This window comes from Prunus avium, chromosome 6, assembly GCF_965620075.1.
Source record: "Prunus avium chromosome 6, drPruAviu1.hap1.1, whole genome shotgun sequence".
NCBI lineage: Eukaryota > Viridiplantae > Streptophyta > Magnoliopsida > Rosales > Rosaceae > Prunus > Prunus avium.
The window spans coordinates 29,802,564-29,821,192 of NC_142289.1; the positions used below are offsets into that span (position 1 = coordinate 29,802,564).

At 37.3% G+C, this 18,629-nt stretch overlaps 1 protein-coding gene across 1 annotated transcript; it reads left to right on the forward strand.

Moving 5' to 3' along the window:
* The first annotated feature begins 5,450 nt into the window (after nucleotides 1-5,450).
* On the forward strand, nucleotides 5,451-13,524 carry EMB1211 (MORN (Membrane Occupation and Recognition Nexus) repeat-containing protein). Its single transcript, XM_021956479.2, has 11 exons — nucleotides 5,451-6,198; nucleotides 6,477-6,548; nucleotides 7,171-7,260; nucleotides 7,366-7,539; nucleotides 8,154-8,244; nucleotides 9,313-9,375; nucleotides 9,482-9,548; nucleotides 10,113-10,216; nucleotides 10,300-10,426; nucleotides 10,865-11,601; nucleotides 12,781-13,524. Exons 1-11 carry the CDS (start codon nucleotides 5,546-5,548, stop codon nucleotides 13,213-13,215), a joined length of 2,613 nt encoding a protein of 870 aa, XP_021812171.1. The 5' UTR covers nucleotides 5,451-5,545; the 3' UTR covers nucleotides 13,216-13,524.
* The last annotated feature ends 5,105 nt before the right edge of the window (nucleotides 13,525-18,629 follow it).

Below are 18,629 nucleotides of genomic sequence, written 5' to 3' on the forward strand. Positions count from 1 at the left end.
GTTTGGCCCTATGGCTGTCCTCTTCTGGGTTTTCACGCACAGCCTCTTGGGGCTCATCACTTGAGCTCCCAAAGATCGCAATCTTAGCTTGAGCGTAACTACTTTCGCGATCGGCTTGCTTGCGGTTACCCGGTCGGTCTAGGTCCGCCAGCTGCTTCCGCATATCGCGAGAGTACAACTCTACCATCTTTGATAGGTTTTTATTCTCGTCCCGCAATACTTCTAGCTGGTGTCGATTCACCTCCACCATCCTTGACCTTTCCCTTTTCAAGCTTTTTATAGCACTCTGACACTCTTCAACCATACTTCGCTCCGCCGCTAACTGAGCTTTCAGCACCTCTACCTCATGAGACTTCGCAAGTAGGCGATGACCCAAACTTGCGACACATGCTGTACTCTGCACGCTCAGTGCCAGGGCATCACTCGTGACCCGGTTGTCATCCCTTGTCCCAAACACACGTATATCTTTGGGAGTCACTAAATTTCTGCCAACTCCAATAGCAACATCGTTGTCTAGGAGTATTGAGTCATTGACAGACACAGGCCCCCGGGAGGAGCCAAAGTAGGGCATCCATACTGGTGCTGCTGCTTGGCCCAAAGTCTGAGTCGGTGGAGCTAGGTTGAGATCCAACGAAAATGGGTAGGAAGAGGCCATTTGATTTCTCACTTTCTTTTCTTCTTTCTTTTCTCTTTTGTGTGTTTTTAAGTTTGTGTTTTTCATTTTTTTTTCTCTGCCTTATATAGACTTAATTTTCTTCTAAACCCTAGCCGCTGCGCTTCTGAGTTTCGCGCGCCGTAACGGCTTATCTCCATCTGCCTCACCTGTTATCCAACCCCCCCTTAATTGCATTTTCACCTTTCACCACCTTCAAAGTGAAAAAGTCGTTCCGCTTCACCCAAGAGGCCAATAATTCTAGCTTTGGGGATGTGAAAGCGGCCTTTGCACGCCGACACGTCTCGCACCTCTTTTGCCCATGACTTCCCAGGAACCGAGGCATCATGGACCACACTCTTCCTCTTCAGAAATCTCACTCTTTGCGTTTCTGATCACGTTCAGTTAAAATAATAAATAAAATAATAATAAAAACAATAATAAACATTTGGGCTTTCAATTGATTTGGACGTTCTCATGGGCTGAATTTCTGTGTGCGTAGAAATGTTTGTTAGGGTTTATTGTTTTGTTTGGTTTTGTTATGTTTTTACAACTGTGTTGTAATTTTAAATTCTTGTTTGTTCTTTATTTAATTGCTTTAAACCCTCTTATTTCTTATAACATTGTTGATGCCTAAATTCTTTAACATTGAGGACAATGTTTCATTCAAGCTGGGGGGAAGTGGAATTATTTTTGGCAATTTGTTAGTCTGTAAATTTTATTTCACTAAAAAAAAAAAAAAAAAAAAAAAAACCTCCACGCTTGTTGTCATCAAAACAGACTTGCATTAAATTGAGATTTGATATTCATGCATGAATTTAAAATTGAGAACACTTGAGCGATACGATAACTAATCCAGTCTTTAGTCTTTTTCATTTATTTCTACTTAATGAATTATTTATGAGCTAGGCTTTGAAAAATTCACACTCACACTAATGCGCTTGAGAAGATAGAGTTTGAGATTGATTGTATTTATCTTTATTATCTTGAAAAAGATAAAATAAAAATAAAAAGAGAACTTTCACTTAGTAACCGGGCCTCTTGCCTAATCAGTAGTGAGTGTTCGCGTCAAACCGTGAAGTTCTTTAATAAAAAATAAAAAAAAAATGCATTTGTGACTTGTTTAGCTTTGTAGCCTTTTTAACTCGAGTTATTAAGCTCATCGGGGTGTTTCAACACCTAATGCCTTAAAGCCTTTGTGTTTGAGAGTCATTGGCCTAACACTTGCTACATGAGTTAATTAGAAAGCTTAAGAGAGCTAAACATTGCACAGTCCACATAATAAAAATAACATGTATATATTTATCTAAGATAACAAGGATGGTGTGATTAAGATTGAATTTTTGTCTTCTCAACTGTGTTAGTTCACTTTACACCAAAGAAAGCAAATGAAAAGTTTATTAATGGTGATAAATGACTTTGACTTTAGACTGGGAGAACTTAAAGTTTTGGATTTGTGTTCGCTCTTTTAAATTTGTTCATGAATTGAGAATTTTGGTTTTTGAGCTTTAACATTCTTGATGATGATTTGGCAGGAGAGTTGCTTAAAATTTCAGATGTTTGTGGGTATATATCATCCCTGAAAACCCTCACGAGACTATAACTCGTCCACTAGGACAACCTAGGGGTTTAAAGGCTTATTGCATACGCTAAATGCAATCGAGATCCCTACGAAAGTGGCTTAGTTAGTTTTCATTTATGCTTAGTTTTTCATTTTAGTTTGCTCGAGGACTAGCAAATTATAGGTTTGGGGGTATTTGATGAGCACATAAATTATCATGTTTATTACCCCTAATTATATATTTGTTAGTGCATTAATTTATGTTATTTTGAGCTTTTAGGCTAAAGTTTGATTTTTATAAGTTTAGACATTATGCTAATAAAAATATTGGAAATTAAATAACTACTTTCTCTTAGTAGGTTCTTGGTCAGATTGGCAACAAGCAAGAACAAGGAAAGAAGAATGGTGGAGACTAGATGCCGTTGAACATATGGAAGTTGGGATTAAACAAATAAATGAATGAAGAAGTGGTGATGGCATTGATACAAATAAAACAAAAACATGAAGTATGGCCAGCCACTAGCAAGCAATTACAAGCACATGCTCGTTGAAGTGTGGCAGCCAAACTAATAAGGATGAAGATTTGGAGGGTGCTGCCAGCACTAGAGTGAAATAAACAAAAGAAATTGGATGGGCTTGGCGGCAAGGTGGATGAACAAAATAAATGAAGAAATATTTGATTGGCTTTGTGGCAAGGTGGAGGAATTATGAAGTTGGAATTGTCCAGGAGGTGCTGCTCTCATTTTCCTATAAATATAGAAGTCCTCCGCAGTATTCAAATACACCAAGCTCCACAACTCTTGAGCTTTCTCTCTTCCCTCCATCTTTCTAAGTTTTAATTTCTGTTTTTAGTTTAATTTTATTATGGGGAACTAACTCCCTAGCTAAGGCTAGGGAGAAAGCTTTTAATATAAGTGTGTAATTTTTATTAGTTTGATCCAAACTTAAGCTTTAATGTGAATTTGTAGTTTTTGTTCAAATGGAATTTGTAGTTTTCTTTTTAATTAATTGATGAATGTTTGATAATCTATTTCATGGGTTCAATCATGTTTTTCCCATTGTGTAGTAAAAACTTTCATGCTTTTAAAAGAGAAGAGAATTACCAAAGATTAATAGAATTTTGATGAAGATTATTTTTTGATAGTTTGTTGCCAATGGTACAAGTTATGCTTAGAATACTTCTAAAGGAAATTAAAAAGGGCTTTAATTATTTTGAACAACTACAAAGGAAAATATTTTGTGGATCAAATTATTAAGAGTTGCATGCTTATGTTAAAAGTGGAAACCCAATGCCTTAGTGTTTTAATCAATTAAATTTTCTCTAAATCAAATCTTGCATAAATCAACCTCTCAATCACACTTGTTCTTTTTCATCTCTGTTATTTTCTTTACACTGCTCTCTGTGGATACGACACTCGGACTTCCGAGCTACACTGCTATACGACACCTCCCTTGGGTTTTGCAAAGTGGTGTGAACATGTTCTCAGGATCAGGAATTTTTGGGATGAGAGCAATGAAAGTCTTGTTTAGCTCCTCTAATTGGCACCAACCCCTCTGAAAATCACGTGTGGCTCCAACAATTGATGGTTTCACGATATCCCAAAACTGGTTGTAAAACATCCCAGGGAAACCGTCTGGGCCTGGGGCTTTGTCAGCTCCAAGTTGTTGGGCAGCAGTTTTAATTTCATCCTCTTTGAAGGGCGCAAGCAGGAGAGAGTTCATTTCGGGGGTAACAATCCTATCCACATTGTTTAAAGTGCTTGACCAATCACGAGGGCCAGCAGTTTTGAACAGGTTGCTAAAGAAATCGAAGAATTCGTTTCTAATTGCATGCTCACCGATCAACCAATCTCCAGAATTATTTCGAATTTTGAGAACACGATTTCGTTGTCTCCTCTGAATGGTGGTTAGATGGAAGAACTTTGTATTTGAATCCCCAGACTGCAACCAATTAATTCTTGACCTTTGCCTCCAAAATTGCTCCTCCCACCGCCACAGTTTATCCAATTCAGCTTTGAGAAATCTTTGCTTGGGTATGGAAACATCAGACGAGTTAGCATTTTGCAGAAGACCAAGTTCCTCCATCACCTCATTGATTCTGATTTTGCAGTTCGGGAAATGCACCTTATTCCACTTCAAAATTTGCAGAAGACCAAGTTCCTCCATCACCTCATTGATTCTGATTTTGCAGTTCTTTTTCTGTTTTGTTGGCTAAATTAGTTACTTTGAATAGGTGACTACTCCTCCCCTCCCCCCCTTTTTTTTTTCTTCTAGTGACATGGGTGTAATTAGGGATGACAATTTTCCTCACAGGTAAGGGTCTTTGCGGGGTTTCGACCTTAATGGGTCAGGTATGAAGGAATGGGTTTGGGGAATTTTTCAGGTATGGAGTTCGAGGAGGGACGAGGATGATATTCTAATCTTCGACCCGAACCCTCCCCGTTTACAATATATATATAAAATTTATTTTTCACCTAAATATATTATTAAAATGTGTGATGATGGTGCTTGCTACCTATATAATGATGATCATGTCTTGGACATGTTGTTTTGACATTTTTTTTTAATAGTCTAGATTTTTAGTTAATAAAATTGAATTGATACATATGTTGTGCTCATATATAGTGCTTTTTTCTCATTTAACAAAGTAGTTCTTTATTTGTAGCGGGTATGGGGAAGGAAATCCCCAAATTAAATATTGAGGGTACGAAGAACAAAATTGAATATTGCGGGTATGAAGATGGGGATGGGGGAAGAATGCTTAATGGGGATGAGGATGAGAATGACATACCCACCCTCGATTCGACACATTGCCATCCCTAGAAGTAATCAAGTCAGTTAGAGCGGATGTGTTCCCCACTCTGCATCCGAGTTCGAATCCCCCTCTCCATAGTTTAGATTAGATTAAAATAAAATATCATTTGTATCAAAAACACTAATTTTTATTTCGAAATATATCTTTTACTTTTATAAACAAAACATCAGCAGAGAAAACATAAATAAATACGTAAGTCATGGAAAAAGAAGGAAAGAAGGCAATTTTTGAGCCTTTAGGCTATATCCAATGGGCATGAGAAAACCATGTCCTAACCCAAAGACAAGTTTTAGATATATGGGCTAAGATTTAAAGCCTGTAAGAAACTGGGCCACTTAAAATCATTTGGTTTTTTTTTTCGCTCTTTTCCTTTTTCGTTTTTTGAATTATTGTAAAGAACACCAAAAACCCTTTGTCCCTCTCTGCTGCTGCTTGGCCTGCTCTACTTATTCTCTACCATTTTGCTTAGCTACCTTATCTACTTTTTCCTCTTCGTCTTCCTCTAAAACCCAGAACAATGCCAAACCAAGACTCACCAAAACCCACCGAGTCTCCACTCAAAGACCAAGAAAGCGACCCAAACCCCGACCCAGATGAGGAAAAAGCAAATCTCTCCTCAGACTCAGAGTCCGAGTACGGCTCGGACGAGTCATCCGAGTACGAAGGAGAAGGAGGTGGCGGTGGTGGTGAAGCGGACGACACACTCAACTATATCCGACCCGGCGAAGACATACCCGAGTCCGATAACACACCCGACGTGAACGTGAAGCTTTTCGCACAGGTCCTCCAGAGCAAGAGGGTGAGGCGAAGGCAAGATGAGGAGGACAGAAGCTACGTTTTTTACGAGGACCTCTTTGATTTTCCGGAGGACCCGGAGGATTGGAGAGAGGAGGACTTGAAGGAGCTATGGGGTGATGCTCCATTGGAGATGACCAAACCCGGCTGGGACCCGGTTTGGGCTGATGAGGAGGAGTGGGACATTGTCAGGGAGGAGATTAAGGCCGGCAAAGAGCCGCCCATTGCTCCGTTTTACGTCCCCTACCGGAGGCCTTACCCAGCTATACCGGATGACCATCATGACATTTCCAATCCCAAAGCTGTGATTGAAGAGTTGGATAGGATTGAGGAGTTTCTCAAATGGGTTAGCTATGTTTTCCCTGATGGAAGCTCGTATGTCTTTGTTTCTTTCTTTACTACATTGGAATTTATTTATGTTATGATAAGTATCATTTAAGCTGGCTACAAAGGGGCTATAGAATTTATGTCAGAGTTTGTGTTTGGCATTTGTTTCCATTGTTTTTGTGACCTAGTTCATACATGAGAGAAATGGTCAATGCTCATTCTCTGAATTTCTACAAATGTCTACTCTTTTTAATGTTAAAAGTTGTTGCTTTTCTTTAACGTATCATATTTCTTATCACCTTAACTTATTATTGTCTTTGTTTAAGGTATGAGGGCACGGTGTGGGATGACTTGGCTCATGGAAAAGGAGTTTATGTTGCTGAACAGGGACTGGTCAGGTTTGTCTATTTTTAATGAAATGTAGATGTCACCGTTTTCTTATAATGGTCAGAAAAGAATTATGCAAATCAGAAAACAACCCAATTTTATGAATTTAGTAATTAGTAGCCTAATAATCCTGGCCTTATTGGCATTGGTGGTCAAGGGTGTGGTGGGTGACTTGGGGGGTTGCTCCTAGGTTCAAATTTAACCAACCCAGCAGAAGTATCCTAAATTTCAAGAACTCATAGAAAGCTTGTTTCAAAGACTTCATCAACTCTGTCCTTGGTGCCTTTATGTGGGGTTGGAGTAATTTTCAGTTCAATATCTTACAAAGAAAGTATTTCATTTTGAGGAAAGAAACTGGGAATGTGATTTTTGCCAAAAATTATGACTTAAAAAAAAAGAGTCAATAATTGTCATGTAGTCTGTTTTAACTGTATGGAATATCCAGATATGACTGGTATACTGTTAGAGCTTGGGTGTTGTGTGATTCCTTAAGCATGGTTCTATATATAACTTCCCTCCCGCTAAAAGTGTGGAGGGTTGTTTCCTTTGTGTAAACTCTAAACTTAGTAGTTTGGTTAGCTTGCAACTGTCACTCTGGTTTATGTGAAAAGAAATTTTATTTTATTTTCATAGGTATGAAGGTGAATGGCTTCAAAATAACATGGAGGGTCATGGGGTTGTTGAAGTCGATATACCTGATATAGAGCCTATTCCAGGTTCCAAGTAAGTTTGTCCTACCTATCTACGATGCCATACCGTAGCAGTGCCTCAAGATTTTTCCTTCCATGTAATGTAAATTAATTGAGTTACTTGTTACCCTCTTTCAAGGCTTGAAGCAGAAATGCGTGCTGAAGGGCACATAATATCGAGAGATTATATGACCCCAGAAGACAAGGAATGGCTGGAGATGGATATCGAAGACAGCATTCTTCAAGCAGGGGGGCAATATGAAGTACCCTTTTATGAAAGAGATGACTGGATCACACAATTTGGGAGGAAACCGTATGTCTAAACTTTTTTTTTTAGCTTCTGTTGTTTATAATCAGATTGATTTTAATTAAAATGCCTAAGATTGGAAGGTTGGTTAGTATTTTAATATGTTATCTTGATATTTGTATGCATTATCAAGTAAAATCAAGTGAGGTAGTTGGTCAATGGGCTCATGCTCCTTAAGTAGTTCCTTCCCGAGTTAGGATGTCACTCCCACTCCTTATGAGCCCCCCTAGGATCTTATTCTGATAATACCAAGAATGCCAGAACAAGGTGGTTGCACATGCGAGCAACTAGGTGGATGCTGAAATAGTCCCTGACACCCTTTAGTTGGGAAGTGTGGATAGGGTGATTGCCATGACTTCAGAATAAACTTTTTTAAAAAAAAATCTGTCTTATTTAGTATTAGGGTCTGCATCTGTTGGTTTGTAATTTAATTTAAAGATGCCAGTATAGAGTAGTAAGTTTTTAGCATCTTAGCTTACTAAGCAGAAAAGGTGAAATTCATACTTTTTGTTTACAATTCAATGAAACCTTTTGCAAGCTTTTATACCACAAGTCATAAATGTACTCTTTTTCCTGATACCGGTTTTGTGGTTTTATTGATGATTGTCTTTTTATGTCAGGGAGAAAGGTCGATATCGTTATGCTGGACAGTGGAAGCATGCCAGAATGCACGGATGTGGTGTATATGAAGTCAACGAGCGCCCCATCTATGTATTTCCCTGAGCTATAAGCCATTTCTTTTTATTAATTCACTGAACATATGGTAGTGAATGTTGATATATTGAGGAGGTCAAAAGAATAGAGAAATATGACTATGTAGCTATGATGACCATCGTATGGGGTAGTAAGAGATTGTAGAAGGAAGGGTTTTCATTTTCTAAAATGGGTAGAAGACACAGTATAAATTATAATAATACGAGAGCTGTTAAGGACATGTGTGGCCAAAACAACTAGGAGACATAGGGACATACAAATTTGGGGACAACAGATCTCTACTATATTTACATCACTCTTTAAATAATTTCTCTAGACATTCAAGTCTGTGCGAATAATTGTTTGCAAGATGTGAATGGTTTCCTTAAAATTGAAAAGTTAAAAACAGTAGGCAGTCCACAGTAAATGTATAGTAACGGGATACAGTGGCATCAACACTATTTTAATAGAGTTAATAGAGTTGGTGTCAATGTTGTCACCAGTTGCACTCTATTTTTTGCACTACTTTATGAAGTTTACTAGTGTATGTTGTCATTCATGCATCATTGATTAGGTTTAAATTTCTCCAAGTTACATCTTCATTTCTTTTACTTTTAAACAACTATCTGTAGTTTCCATTTACTTTTACAAAATTGATGTGCTCATCAATATTCCTGTAAACTCAAACGACCGATATTAATTGACATTGAATTTTCATTCTTAACTTTTGCTCCTCCTAATGTTAATATTATCACTCCCTTCCCCCAATGTAGAAAGAAGTAATAGACCAGTTGTAAGCTGCTGAAGGACTTACATAAGGACCTAATAACATCTATTGACCCAAATTGAGATCCCTGGGTTACAACAACAGCCCATTTCCAACAAACCTGGGAATTTCCAGTATACCCTTTGGTGATGCTGGGTTAAAACTAAATTTGTAGCGTCACATTACAAAGTGATTAAAACAGCCTCTAGGGGATCCCAATAAGATCGGGCACCAAATCATGTGAAAGATCTGCCCTTGTTTGCATCTAACTTGATACTGTTTTATTGTTATTAAGTACTTTATCTTCTCTTTGCATGCAGGGTAGGTTCTATTTTGGGGAGCTATTGGAGGATTCTACTGGTTGTGATGAGGATGTCTCAGCGGTAACAATATATGTTCATTCTTTCATTTATTATGCTTGAATGAAAAATAAAAAGGTCACGTATAGCATCTGTACAAAGATATCTAATGCATTTGCTGCCTTTTCAGCTGCATGCTGGTATTGCAGAAGTGGCTGCTGCTAAGGCTCGGATGTTTGTGAACAAGCCTGATGGAAGTATGTTTCTTTAATGCTAGTAATAACTGCCTTCCTAAGGAGATTTTAGGTTGCAAATTAATGTATCTTCTAGACACTGAAATTTTAAATCAACTTTAAAAATTGGAAGTTCCTAACCTGGGGTTAAAGCAGAATGATGCACTATAATGTTTACAATAGTAGGTCAGGAAAGTCATCTGCATATTGGTTAGGATATGTATTCTTGGAATCATGTGCATGTACAAATTGTCTTATAGAGGTTCAGCACACAATAGAATGTACTTGAAATTAGTTTTAGTCAAGAGATCCAGTAGCTCCTCAACATCCCTATATAGGTGTGCATATGTTTTGCTCTGTTTGATTACAGCACTTCTTTGGGGCCTTACTCCATCTTTTTTGTGGATAATCTGGCTCTCATCCTATGCATATTTACTTTATTTGGATATTTATTTACCCAGGAACTTTGAATTACTATTATGAATTTTCTCATCACGCAGATCTGGTTTATCATAAGATCCATTCAGCTTTTTTGTGTGCTCTATGATCTCTCCTTTGTTCATGACAATAGAATTTTGTCCTTTAAAGTGGTCAGGGAAGAGAGGGGCCCATATGGTGATCCTCAACATCCTTATTTCTATGAAGACGAAGATGTTTGGATGGCACCAGGCTTCATAAACCAGTTTTACGAAGTAAGTTATAATCAATTATTTATGACTGGAGAAATTGTTCTACATCAGACTTAAGAAATTGAGTACTTATACTTCTTTGGCAGGTCCCTGATTATTGGAAAACTTATGTGCATGAGGTCGATGAAGAAAGGGAAATGTGGTTGAACTCCTTCTATAAAGCTCCATTGAGGATACCCATGCCTGCTGAGCTTGAATACTGGTGGTCAAAGGGTAATAATTCCATCATCCATACCCCTCATCCTCCTCGCATTCATTTCAAGAATTTGCTCCGCACATCCAAATCCAAGCACACATCAATTTCTTTTTCCCTTTTTTTTTTTTTTTTTTTTTTTTTTCTTCCTGTTTTACCAAAACAAGAATTCTGAAGTGAGCTGCACGTTGTGGGACAGCTCACAGCTCTCCCCAACATGCAAAAATCTCCCGTTTCACGAATCCTTTGTATTCCCCCTTTAAAGTTTGAGAGGTATCACCTGGCCACATTGGCTGGTGGCTTCTTGACATAATTCAGTTTAGTTTTCTGCTACTTCTCTTGTGATCAAGTTAGCTTATGCTTTTGTCCAAATAATCAGCAAATCAATGCATGGTTTGTTCTTCCACAAAAAAGGACAAAGTTACTTCTCATACTAAAATTATGTTACATTTGATCAGATGAGACTCCTGAATTTGTTCTAGTCAACAAGGAACCAGAGCCTGATCCTGCAGACCCATCAAAGCTTGTATATACTGAAGATCCCCTAATCCTACACACACGAACTGGACGGTTAATCAACTATATCTATGATGAAAAGAATGGGATTCGCTTATTTTGGCAGCCGCCTCTGAAAGAAGGGGAAGATGTTGACCCAAAGAAGGCGCAGTTCCTACCACTTGGTTTTGATGAGTTCTATGGAAAAAATATTGGTGAGAAGAAACAAAACTTTTGGATGCGTCTTGTATCTGGCGTGGAAAATGCATGCAAGCCTGTTTTGGATAAAGTAGAGAAATGGACTGAAGAGAAGAGGAAAGCTAGTGAGATGAAGATGAAGCTGATTGAAAAAGAGCTCGAACTTATAGAGGCTGAGCTGCGACTGGAAGAGGTCATTGAGGATATGGATGAGGAGTTGAAGAGGAGAGAGAAAGAGGAGGAGAAGTTGGAAATGGGTTTGCAGAAGGAAGAAGATACTTCTGCATTGGCTAACCAAGATGAGAAACCCTTAGTTGAAGAGGCTGAAGAGGATGAAGAGGAGGAGGAAGAAGAAGATGAGGATGATGTTGCACCATCAAGTTTTGGGTCTGTAACGGCAGATCAGGATGCTACTAAAAATGGTCAGAAGGGAAACAAACCTGGGAAATCTCCATTTTCTACATCTTCATTGGCATTTGCTTCAAGTAGCTTCGTCTCTGGAGTGAGTTCTGAATTTTTTGTTTCAACAATTTTCTTTTTGTGGGTTTTTATATCATCAAATCATTGTGATAAGTCAGCATCATTGAATATAATAGCTTGTGATGCTATGATATATGCATCCGATGCCCTGGATTAACAGAAAATGTAAGCCCTAGCCAATCAATGTCATTAACTCCATCAGTAGGGAAATTTATACTAAATATATCCAAATAATGTCATAGTTTTAAATAAAATCATACTATTTTCCTTTCCTGCATCACCAAGCAACTTAAATGAGAATTGCTTTATAATTTTTAGAGTAGAAATCATAAGCTTATATATTAATTGATCAGGTACCTGTACAGTACAATATACCCATTTATATATTACATGATAAAGATCGAGTGAGTTATTATTATATTGATTCATAACAATTCATTTTTTAACTGGTTAGTTCACTTCATTATAGACCCTATTTGATTTTGTATCTTGTTAATGGTGAGGACTGTTAATATTTGCATTTAAGGCTGTAGAACTTGATTACTTACGTGATTGTCTGTAGGAAAATATTCACTTTAACATCCTTCCATGTGTTAAACTGCTCCTGTGAAATTAATCACAACGCCTAACCATAATAAGAGAAATCATATAGAATAGACAATGGATATGTAAAGTTGTGCAATGAGTTGATTGGTCTCTGAAAAAAATTTGTGTTTAGAAAGTTTAATTCATCTGACTACCATAGCTAAGGGTACGGCCATCTAATGATGTGCAGTGGGTACACTCTTATAGTATTTCAAATTTAAAATCTCCAGTCTCCCAATTCTTAAGATTCTGAAGGAAAGAACCTAAACCAAAAGTTTAATGGGTTTGATCATCAACATTTTCCATTTTTTTTTCCTTCATACCTTTCTTGTTTGTCTGAATAAGTTGAAAGTTACTGGCACACCCAGTGGTGCAATAGCTTTATTTGGTATCAACTGCATTTTTCATGATGATCTGTATTTGAAACCACATGCTGGTGATAGACACATAAACATTATGCCTCTCAAATTTGTAAAGATTTTAATTCAGTATGAGCGTATGTTTTCGATATTTTGTTATAGATCCAAATGCTGGTAAGTCAGAGTAAGAGAACATAGTTTTGAGTGATGCATGTCGATTCAGAACTAGTTCTTAAGTCTACTTTTTGGCTTTGCAGGTTCCATCCAGGCTACAGCAATCATTTTTGCCATGGAAAAATAGTAGACCAATGCCAAAGGCAGCTATTTCCTCATGCAGTGAAGCCTCTAGTTCCCTCTTGAAAGCAGTTGATTCAGTCATTTTCCCTCCGGTGGTTGGCCCAAAAGTACACTTGAAAGCCACAAGGCAACGACACTTTAACTTCCAAGCCAAAACCTCCTCAAATGGGAGGCTATGTCAGCTGAGGCCCATATCTCAAATATGCTCACCTCATTCAGCTTCTATGAATACCAGAATAAGCCCAAAAGAGCCGAGATCAAGAAACCATAGGTGGCCGCATGCAGCACCAGAGAGGGAATCAGACAGTATTCTGTCTTTCCACACCCCAGTGTATTATTTTGAACCACATGAAGAAACTATACATGGTGAGCCGCTCTCTCCCTTGTTAACATAATTCTTGGTACTCTTTAAGATGTTGAAAGACGGTCAATTTTGTAAGCACCAGATTCTTTTTCTAGCTAAATTTTATAAGTATACTCGAGGCTCTCCCTCCAAACCCCAAAAAAAAATAAAAAGAAAAAAGAGGGAAATGAAGATAAAGATGCTTTGAGTTCGAATGTCTTGTACGCGTCATGAAGAGGGCAAGAGTGTGTAGTGAAATTTTCATTGTTATTGTATTTTGTAATTCTTAATTTTGTTGTATCTGAATCTCATTTGGATGAATAAGGATATTGGAGGAAGGTTAATGTAACTCTTATTTCTATTGTGCTGGGGTTCTAAAAGTTTTTGCATTTCCTTGCAGTTCTGTTTGTAGCTTGAACTAAGGTTTCGGTAAATATTTCAAGTTACAAACAATTTGCTGCTTTTCTGCAAACAAGCACCTGAATATTTCTCATGCTTATGACTGGCAGGCGGCTATTAGGTTTTTAGGTTGAAGATTTATCTGTATTAGCAACCTAATGCAAGCAACATGAACAATGTTGCAACCAGACAAGACCTTCCATGTTGTAGTGTTGGAGATGCTGCCTCAGTTGCAAGTTTAGTTGGGAAGTTATTGTGGTTAGGTAGCTTAGGAATTCATGTGCATTGCAGAGAAGAGAATGCTCGGATTACCATGTTTGGCTTAGAATACATCTGACTGCATACTTGTCAATAAGAATAACATATTATTATTAGTTGGGTTTGGGATAGTTCATAAGTTCTCTGCCTTGTCCGTCTCAATTGGAAAGAGCAGTCAGCATTATGATTAGGGTAAAAGGGAAATTATGATATAAATTAGTCAAATCTAAGGTAACTATTTGGCACTACAATTTTAAAATGGTTAAAAACTCTTTTTATATAACTGAAAGCGCATTTGACATTGACGATAGGGTTTGGCCGAAAAAATTAGAAGTGTTGATGGAATATGAAATCACTTTTTAGTGAGAAGCGGAACGAAACACTTTCAAGTGATTTTCCAAGATGTGCTTGGATATTTAATAAAAATTTCAACATGCTTCTAGTAAAATCACTTATAAGAAGCACGCCCAAAATAGATCATAAATCCTTCACCCAAACGCATACTCTCTCTTTTTTTTTCTCTTTTTTGGAACACCCAAATGCGTACTTAGAGCCTTCAATTGATACTGAATTTGATAATATTTAATAGAAACAGTCTCATGCTCACCTAAATTTTGGTGAATCCCGCAATATTGCCACAGGCTAATTTAACCCTGCGATTAGTTGGTCTTCAGTCTTGACCATTTAAAATGGTGGCGGCCTTCCAAGATGGCTGCTTTTGCAAATTTGCAAGTTGCAACTCAAACCCAATCACAATCTCCAATTTTAGAACCAAAAAGTGGTCCAAAAGAAAAGATAGAGACTTCTCCCAAAGTCAAGTTCAGCCGCATTCAGCATAGACTTGCACAGTGGTTAAACTAGTTAAATCTCACCATAACTGAAGATGTGGATTAGGTTAGTTGACGAATCTTGCACTTGAATCCGACTAGGATGTGCTAAATGATTCAAAATTGTCCAAATCATACACGTCTCTCATGCATATAATTAATTAACATGATTTCGATATGCTTAAACTTGAACTTGTCACTAATTAATGGTCCAAGCCTGTCTAGGCACGGCACCATAAGATATCCATACCAATCCCACCAAACAAATCCAAACACATAACCAAAAACAGAAAATTAAGCTACATAATCGCCACACTCAAAATAAGTAAAATAAAATGATAAATGTTGAATAATAATCCAAGTGGTAGACACAAAAACTGGTCAGCATTCATGCACGAGAGTAGACACCAATAGAGAGAGTTACGTCACTATCCATACAAACAAATAAATCAATAATGGAGAGGGAGGTCTTTTGGTCTTTTGGTCTTTTGGTCTTTTGGTCATTCCTGCATGTCAAATTCTCATCCATACACTCATTTGTCCTTGACCCAAAAAATATAAGACAAAATGTTTTTTTTTTGTTCCCTTTCATTGTAAGACCATAATGAACACAACTACAAACCTAATTGCAAGACTATAAGCTAACTTCACGGCCTTTATCTTCTTCAAATGCTTTCTTTTTTGACTCCTTTGAGTCTGCGTGCCCGAGAAATTTTGATTTGTAATTTTGTTTTCCGCATAAAAAAGACCTACAAACCTAAATATCCACTTAGAAAAATGAACAATATTGAATATTGAGTCCAAGTATGCATGATCTCCTTTTCTGCATCCTTTGGCTCTTTTGATAACATGTTTTGATTGCTTTGCTTGCTTGGATTATGGCTAGCTGTGTATAGATCTACCTGCACTAGTGATGCCTCCCTTCAATTTCTTGTCTTCTTTTGGGCTCCGTCACTCGCTTCAATAATTCGGTGGATGTCACCTACCCTAGATATAACATGTGTGCTTATGAAAATAACCAAAATAAAAGTATATGATTAGAATTTAGAATTTAGAATTTCTCATAAACTAACCAATCAAAAATGAATCAAATGAGAAAATCATTTTTCTCACAGTGTATGGAATGAAGCACCAACCTAACAACTTTTGATATTGGAGTTCGTCACGTTTTTAATCAAAGCTATAATTATTTGGATTTCGTCACATTTTTAATCAAAGCTATAATTATTTGGAGTTCGTCACCCATGTCCAAATAATTAAAAATAAAATAATTTTAAAAAAAAAATTGAAACCAAGAGGTAAGAGCCCCACCCGACCACAATCCAAGATTTTTAAATTTTTTTTAATTGTTTGGACAGGTGTTCATTCGCAATTGGGCCACATGTTCATTTCAAGAAGAGTTAGCTATGCACCGGTTCACTATTTAATTATGGATGGGATATTATCACTGCCAAGTGGGTAATTTTACCCTCCCAATTTAACCATGTAAGTCTTCAAACCATAGATTAACCAAATAATTTGTATTAGAAAAAAGAAAAAAGAAATATTTTTGCTCACCACTTTAACTTTTTACTTTGTATTTATGGAAGAGTTTTTCTATTTAAACCCCGCATGTTGTATTCCTAAAAGGACACAAATTAATGTGCAAACAACCAATTAAAAATACCCGCAAGTGCACGAATCTATCGAAGTAAAGATTATGTAAGTACGGGGTCGATCCCACGAAGAACTTGTCGGCTTCCTATAAGTTCTAGTTTGAGTACGTAAAGAATACTAATTTAACACACCATAAATGCACAAATGCAAATTGGAAACTAAAAATGAGTAAAGAAATGTAAAAGAAATGAAACAACACAAGAAACCAAAGAAAAACAGAAACAGCACTTTCTATCACCCTTTTATCACCTATTTATCACCTGTGAACAGTACCGTGAACAGTGAAAATAAACAGTGCGACCGGTCGTGAACAGTGATTGGCGACCGGTCGTATGAACAGGGCGACCGGTCGTTTTAGTACAGAGTCGAAACTTTGTTTTTCAGTTTCGACCTCTGTCCAGTTTTTGACTTATAACTTTCCAACCGTTTGTCCAAAATTCACGTTCTTTATACGGTTGGATTCAGCACACAAAAACGAAGAACACAACGCGGACCAAAAGTCCAAAACAGTTACGAAAATAAACAGAATTCAGTAAACAAGACACACAACGTATCAAACACACAACTCACACACACATTGGGGGGGGTTTTGGTTTGGTTCAAGCGACCTATTTCTATTGCATGAAAGTAAATGGACCTTGAAATTAAATGAGAATGGCAGAGATGAATTATCAAAAAGTGGAATCAAAATGTAACAAACACTAGGGTTTCGGAATCCACCCTAAACAATTCTACCTAAGTTCATGAATACTCAAGTGATGAACTCTAAACGTGTTGATGAAAATGTTCGCAATCAAGACCATGGGTCGTGGCTCAAGACGCATTGATTCTCTCTAATATACGTAAAGTGCATGGTTCGTGCTACAATACTTGTGCCCTCCCCATAACCGAACCTAGGTATGGTTCGTACTTCGATTCAATTACAAGGAGAACCCATTAAGTTCAAAGAGAATATGAACATCACAAGAATCCTAATAGCATGGTGTTTATATTAGGTATTCAAGAAACCAATTCACATGGATGATTCTTACTTCATCCATTTATTGCTTAGGATAACATGAAGATACACATAATCCCAACAATCTCAAGAAGCATGCTTTCAAAGATGGCCAACCAAGGAAAAACACACATCAAGGATAGATTAATTTGGTGAATTGGAATTCATCACCAATATCTAGAAATTCATACACTCAAGTATCAAAACAATAAGGTAATCATGTTTAGGGCTTCAACCTAAGCCCTAGCTATGGAGTTCCTCATAATCATTTCAAACACAAATTCGAAATATAACTAGAAAGAGTTTACAGATTTGGAAAATGATGAAAGCTTGAAGTCTTCAATGGTGGAAGTCTTCCCCCTTCTTCCTGCGGCTGCACCTCCTTCTCCTTCCTTAGCTTTTAGCTCTCCAAGCTGCTCCTGGTGTAGAATGATGGAATGAATTCATTTCCCACGTTCAAGAGCCTCTCCAATATCAGATTGCACTCCTTTTGCTTCCCTCTCTCCTCCTTTCCAGCTTTTACTTTTAGTATTCTAATGCAAAGTCTTCACCCATTGTCTTCTTGTCCCCTTGCAAATGATGAAGCCTTGTCCTCACAAAGATGCCAAATGCTTCAGAAAATATCTCATCTACTAAGGTAAATTCTTGTTACCAAGTGTTATGGTAACAAGAATAATCAAGATGACACAATGGAGGTAAAAGCTGGCCAATTCCGGATTTCCAGAGCTGTGGTAACATGCTGGATTGGTTGGATAGGCAATACTTGTCCAATGGAGCTCAAATTTGGATATGTTGTAGTTAACATCCATTGGAACAAGTTTCATGAAGATCATGACCTCATCCAAGCACCAGAGCATGTTGATCCCAGGCCAAGAAGTTGACCTACGAAAATGAACAAAAACAAAGTTTATAACCAATAATGCACTTTTAGCTCATTTTCATTCCAACCAAGGTAAAATCTAAGAAAACACAAAAAGGAAGTAAAAAGCTATAAAATGTCAAGAACTAACTCAAAATAGTGGGTGAATAACATGAAAAATCATGTGTAAAAATGAACCGAACACCGCACTTCTCTTTATTCACCCCATATTCTAATTTAAATTTTCACAATTTCTAAGAAAACCCCACTATCTTCCCAAACTACCCTTAAATACACATCCAGTAAAAAATAAAGAGATAAAAACACTGCTGCCAAGAAAATAAAAACGACAGCTGATGAAAATGGAGAAGATTTATTTGTTGCGAGGTCAGTAGAAGAGACAATCTTGCACAAGGAAGAGCCCAGGGAGCTCAAAATTTCTGAATTTGCTCCAGAAGAGTTTAATGTTG

Excerpts from the sequence above, each read along its gene's own strand:
- EMB1211 (XM_021956479.2), top strand. The coding sequence starts at position 5,546 with ATGCCAAACCAAGACTCACCAAAACCCACCGAGTCTCCACTCAAAGAC. Across the intron at positions 7,261-7,365 it reads GAGCCTATTCCAGGTTCCAA|GCTTGAAGCAGAAATGCGTG; the intron begins GTAAGTTTGTCC and ends CCCTCTTTCAAG. Across the intron at positions 10,217-10,299 it reads TCATAAACCAGTTTTACGAA|GTCCCTGATTATTGGAAAAC; the intron begins GTAAGTTATAAT and ends CTTCTTTGGCAG.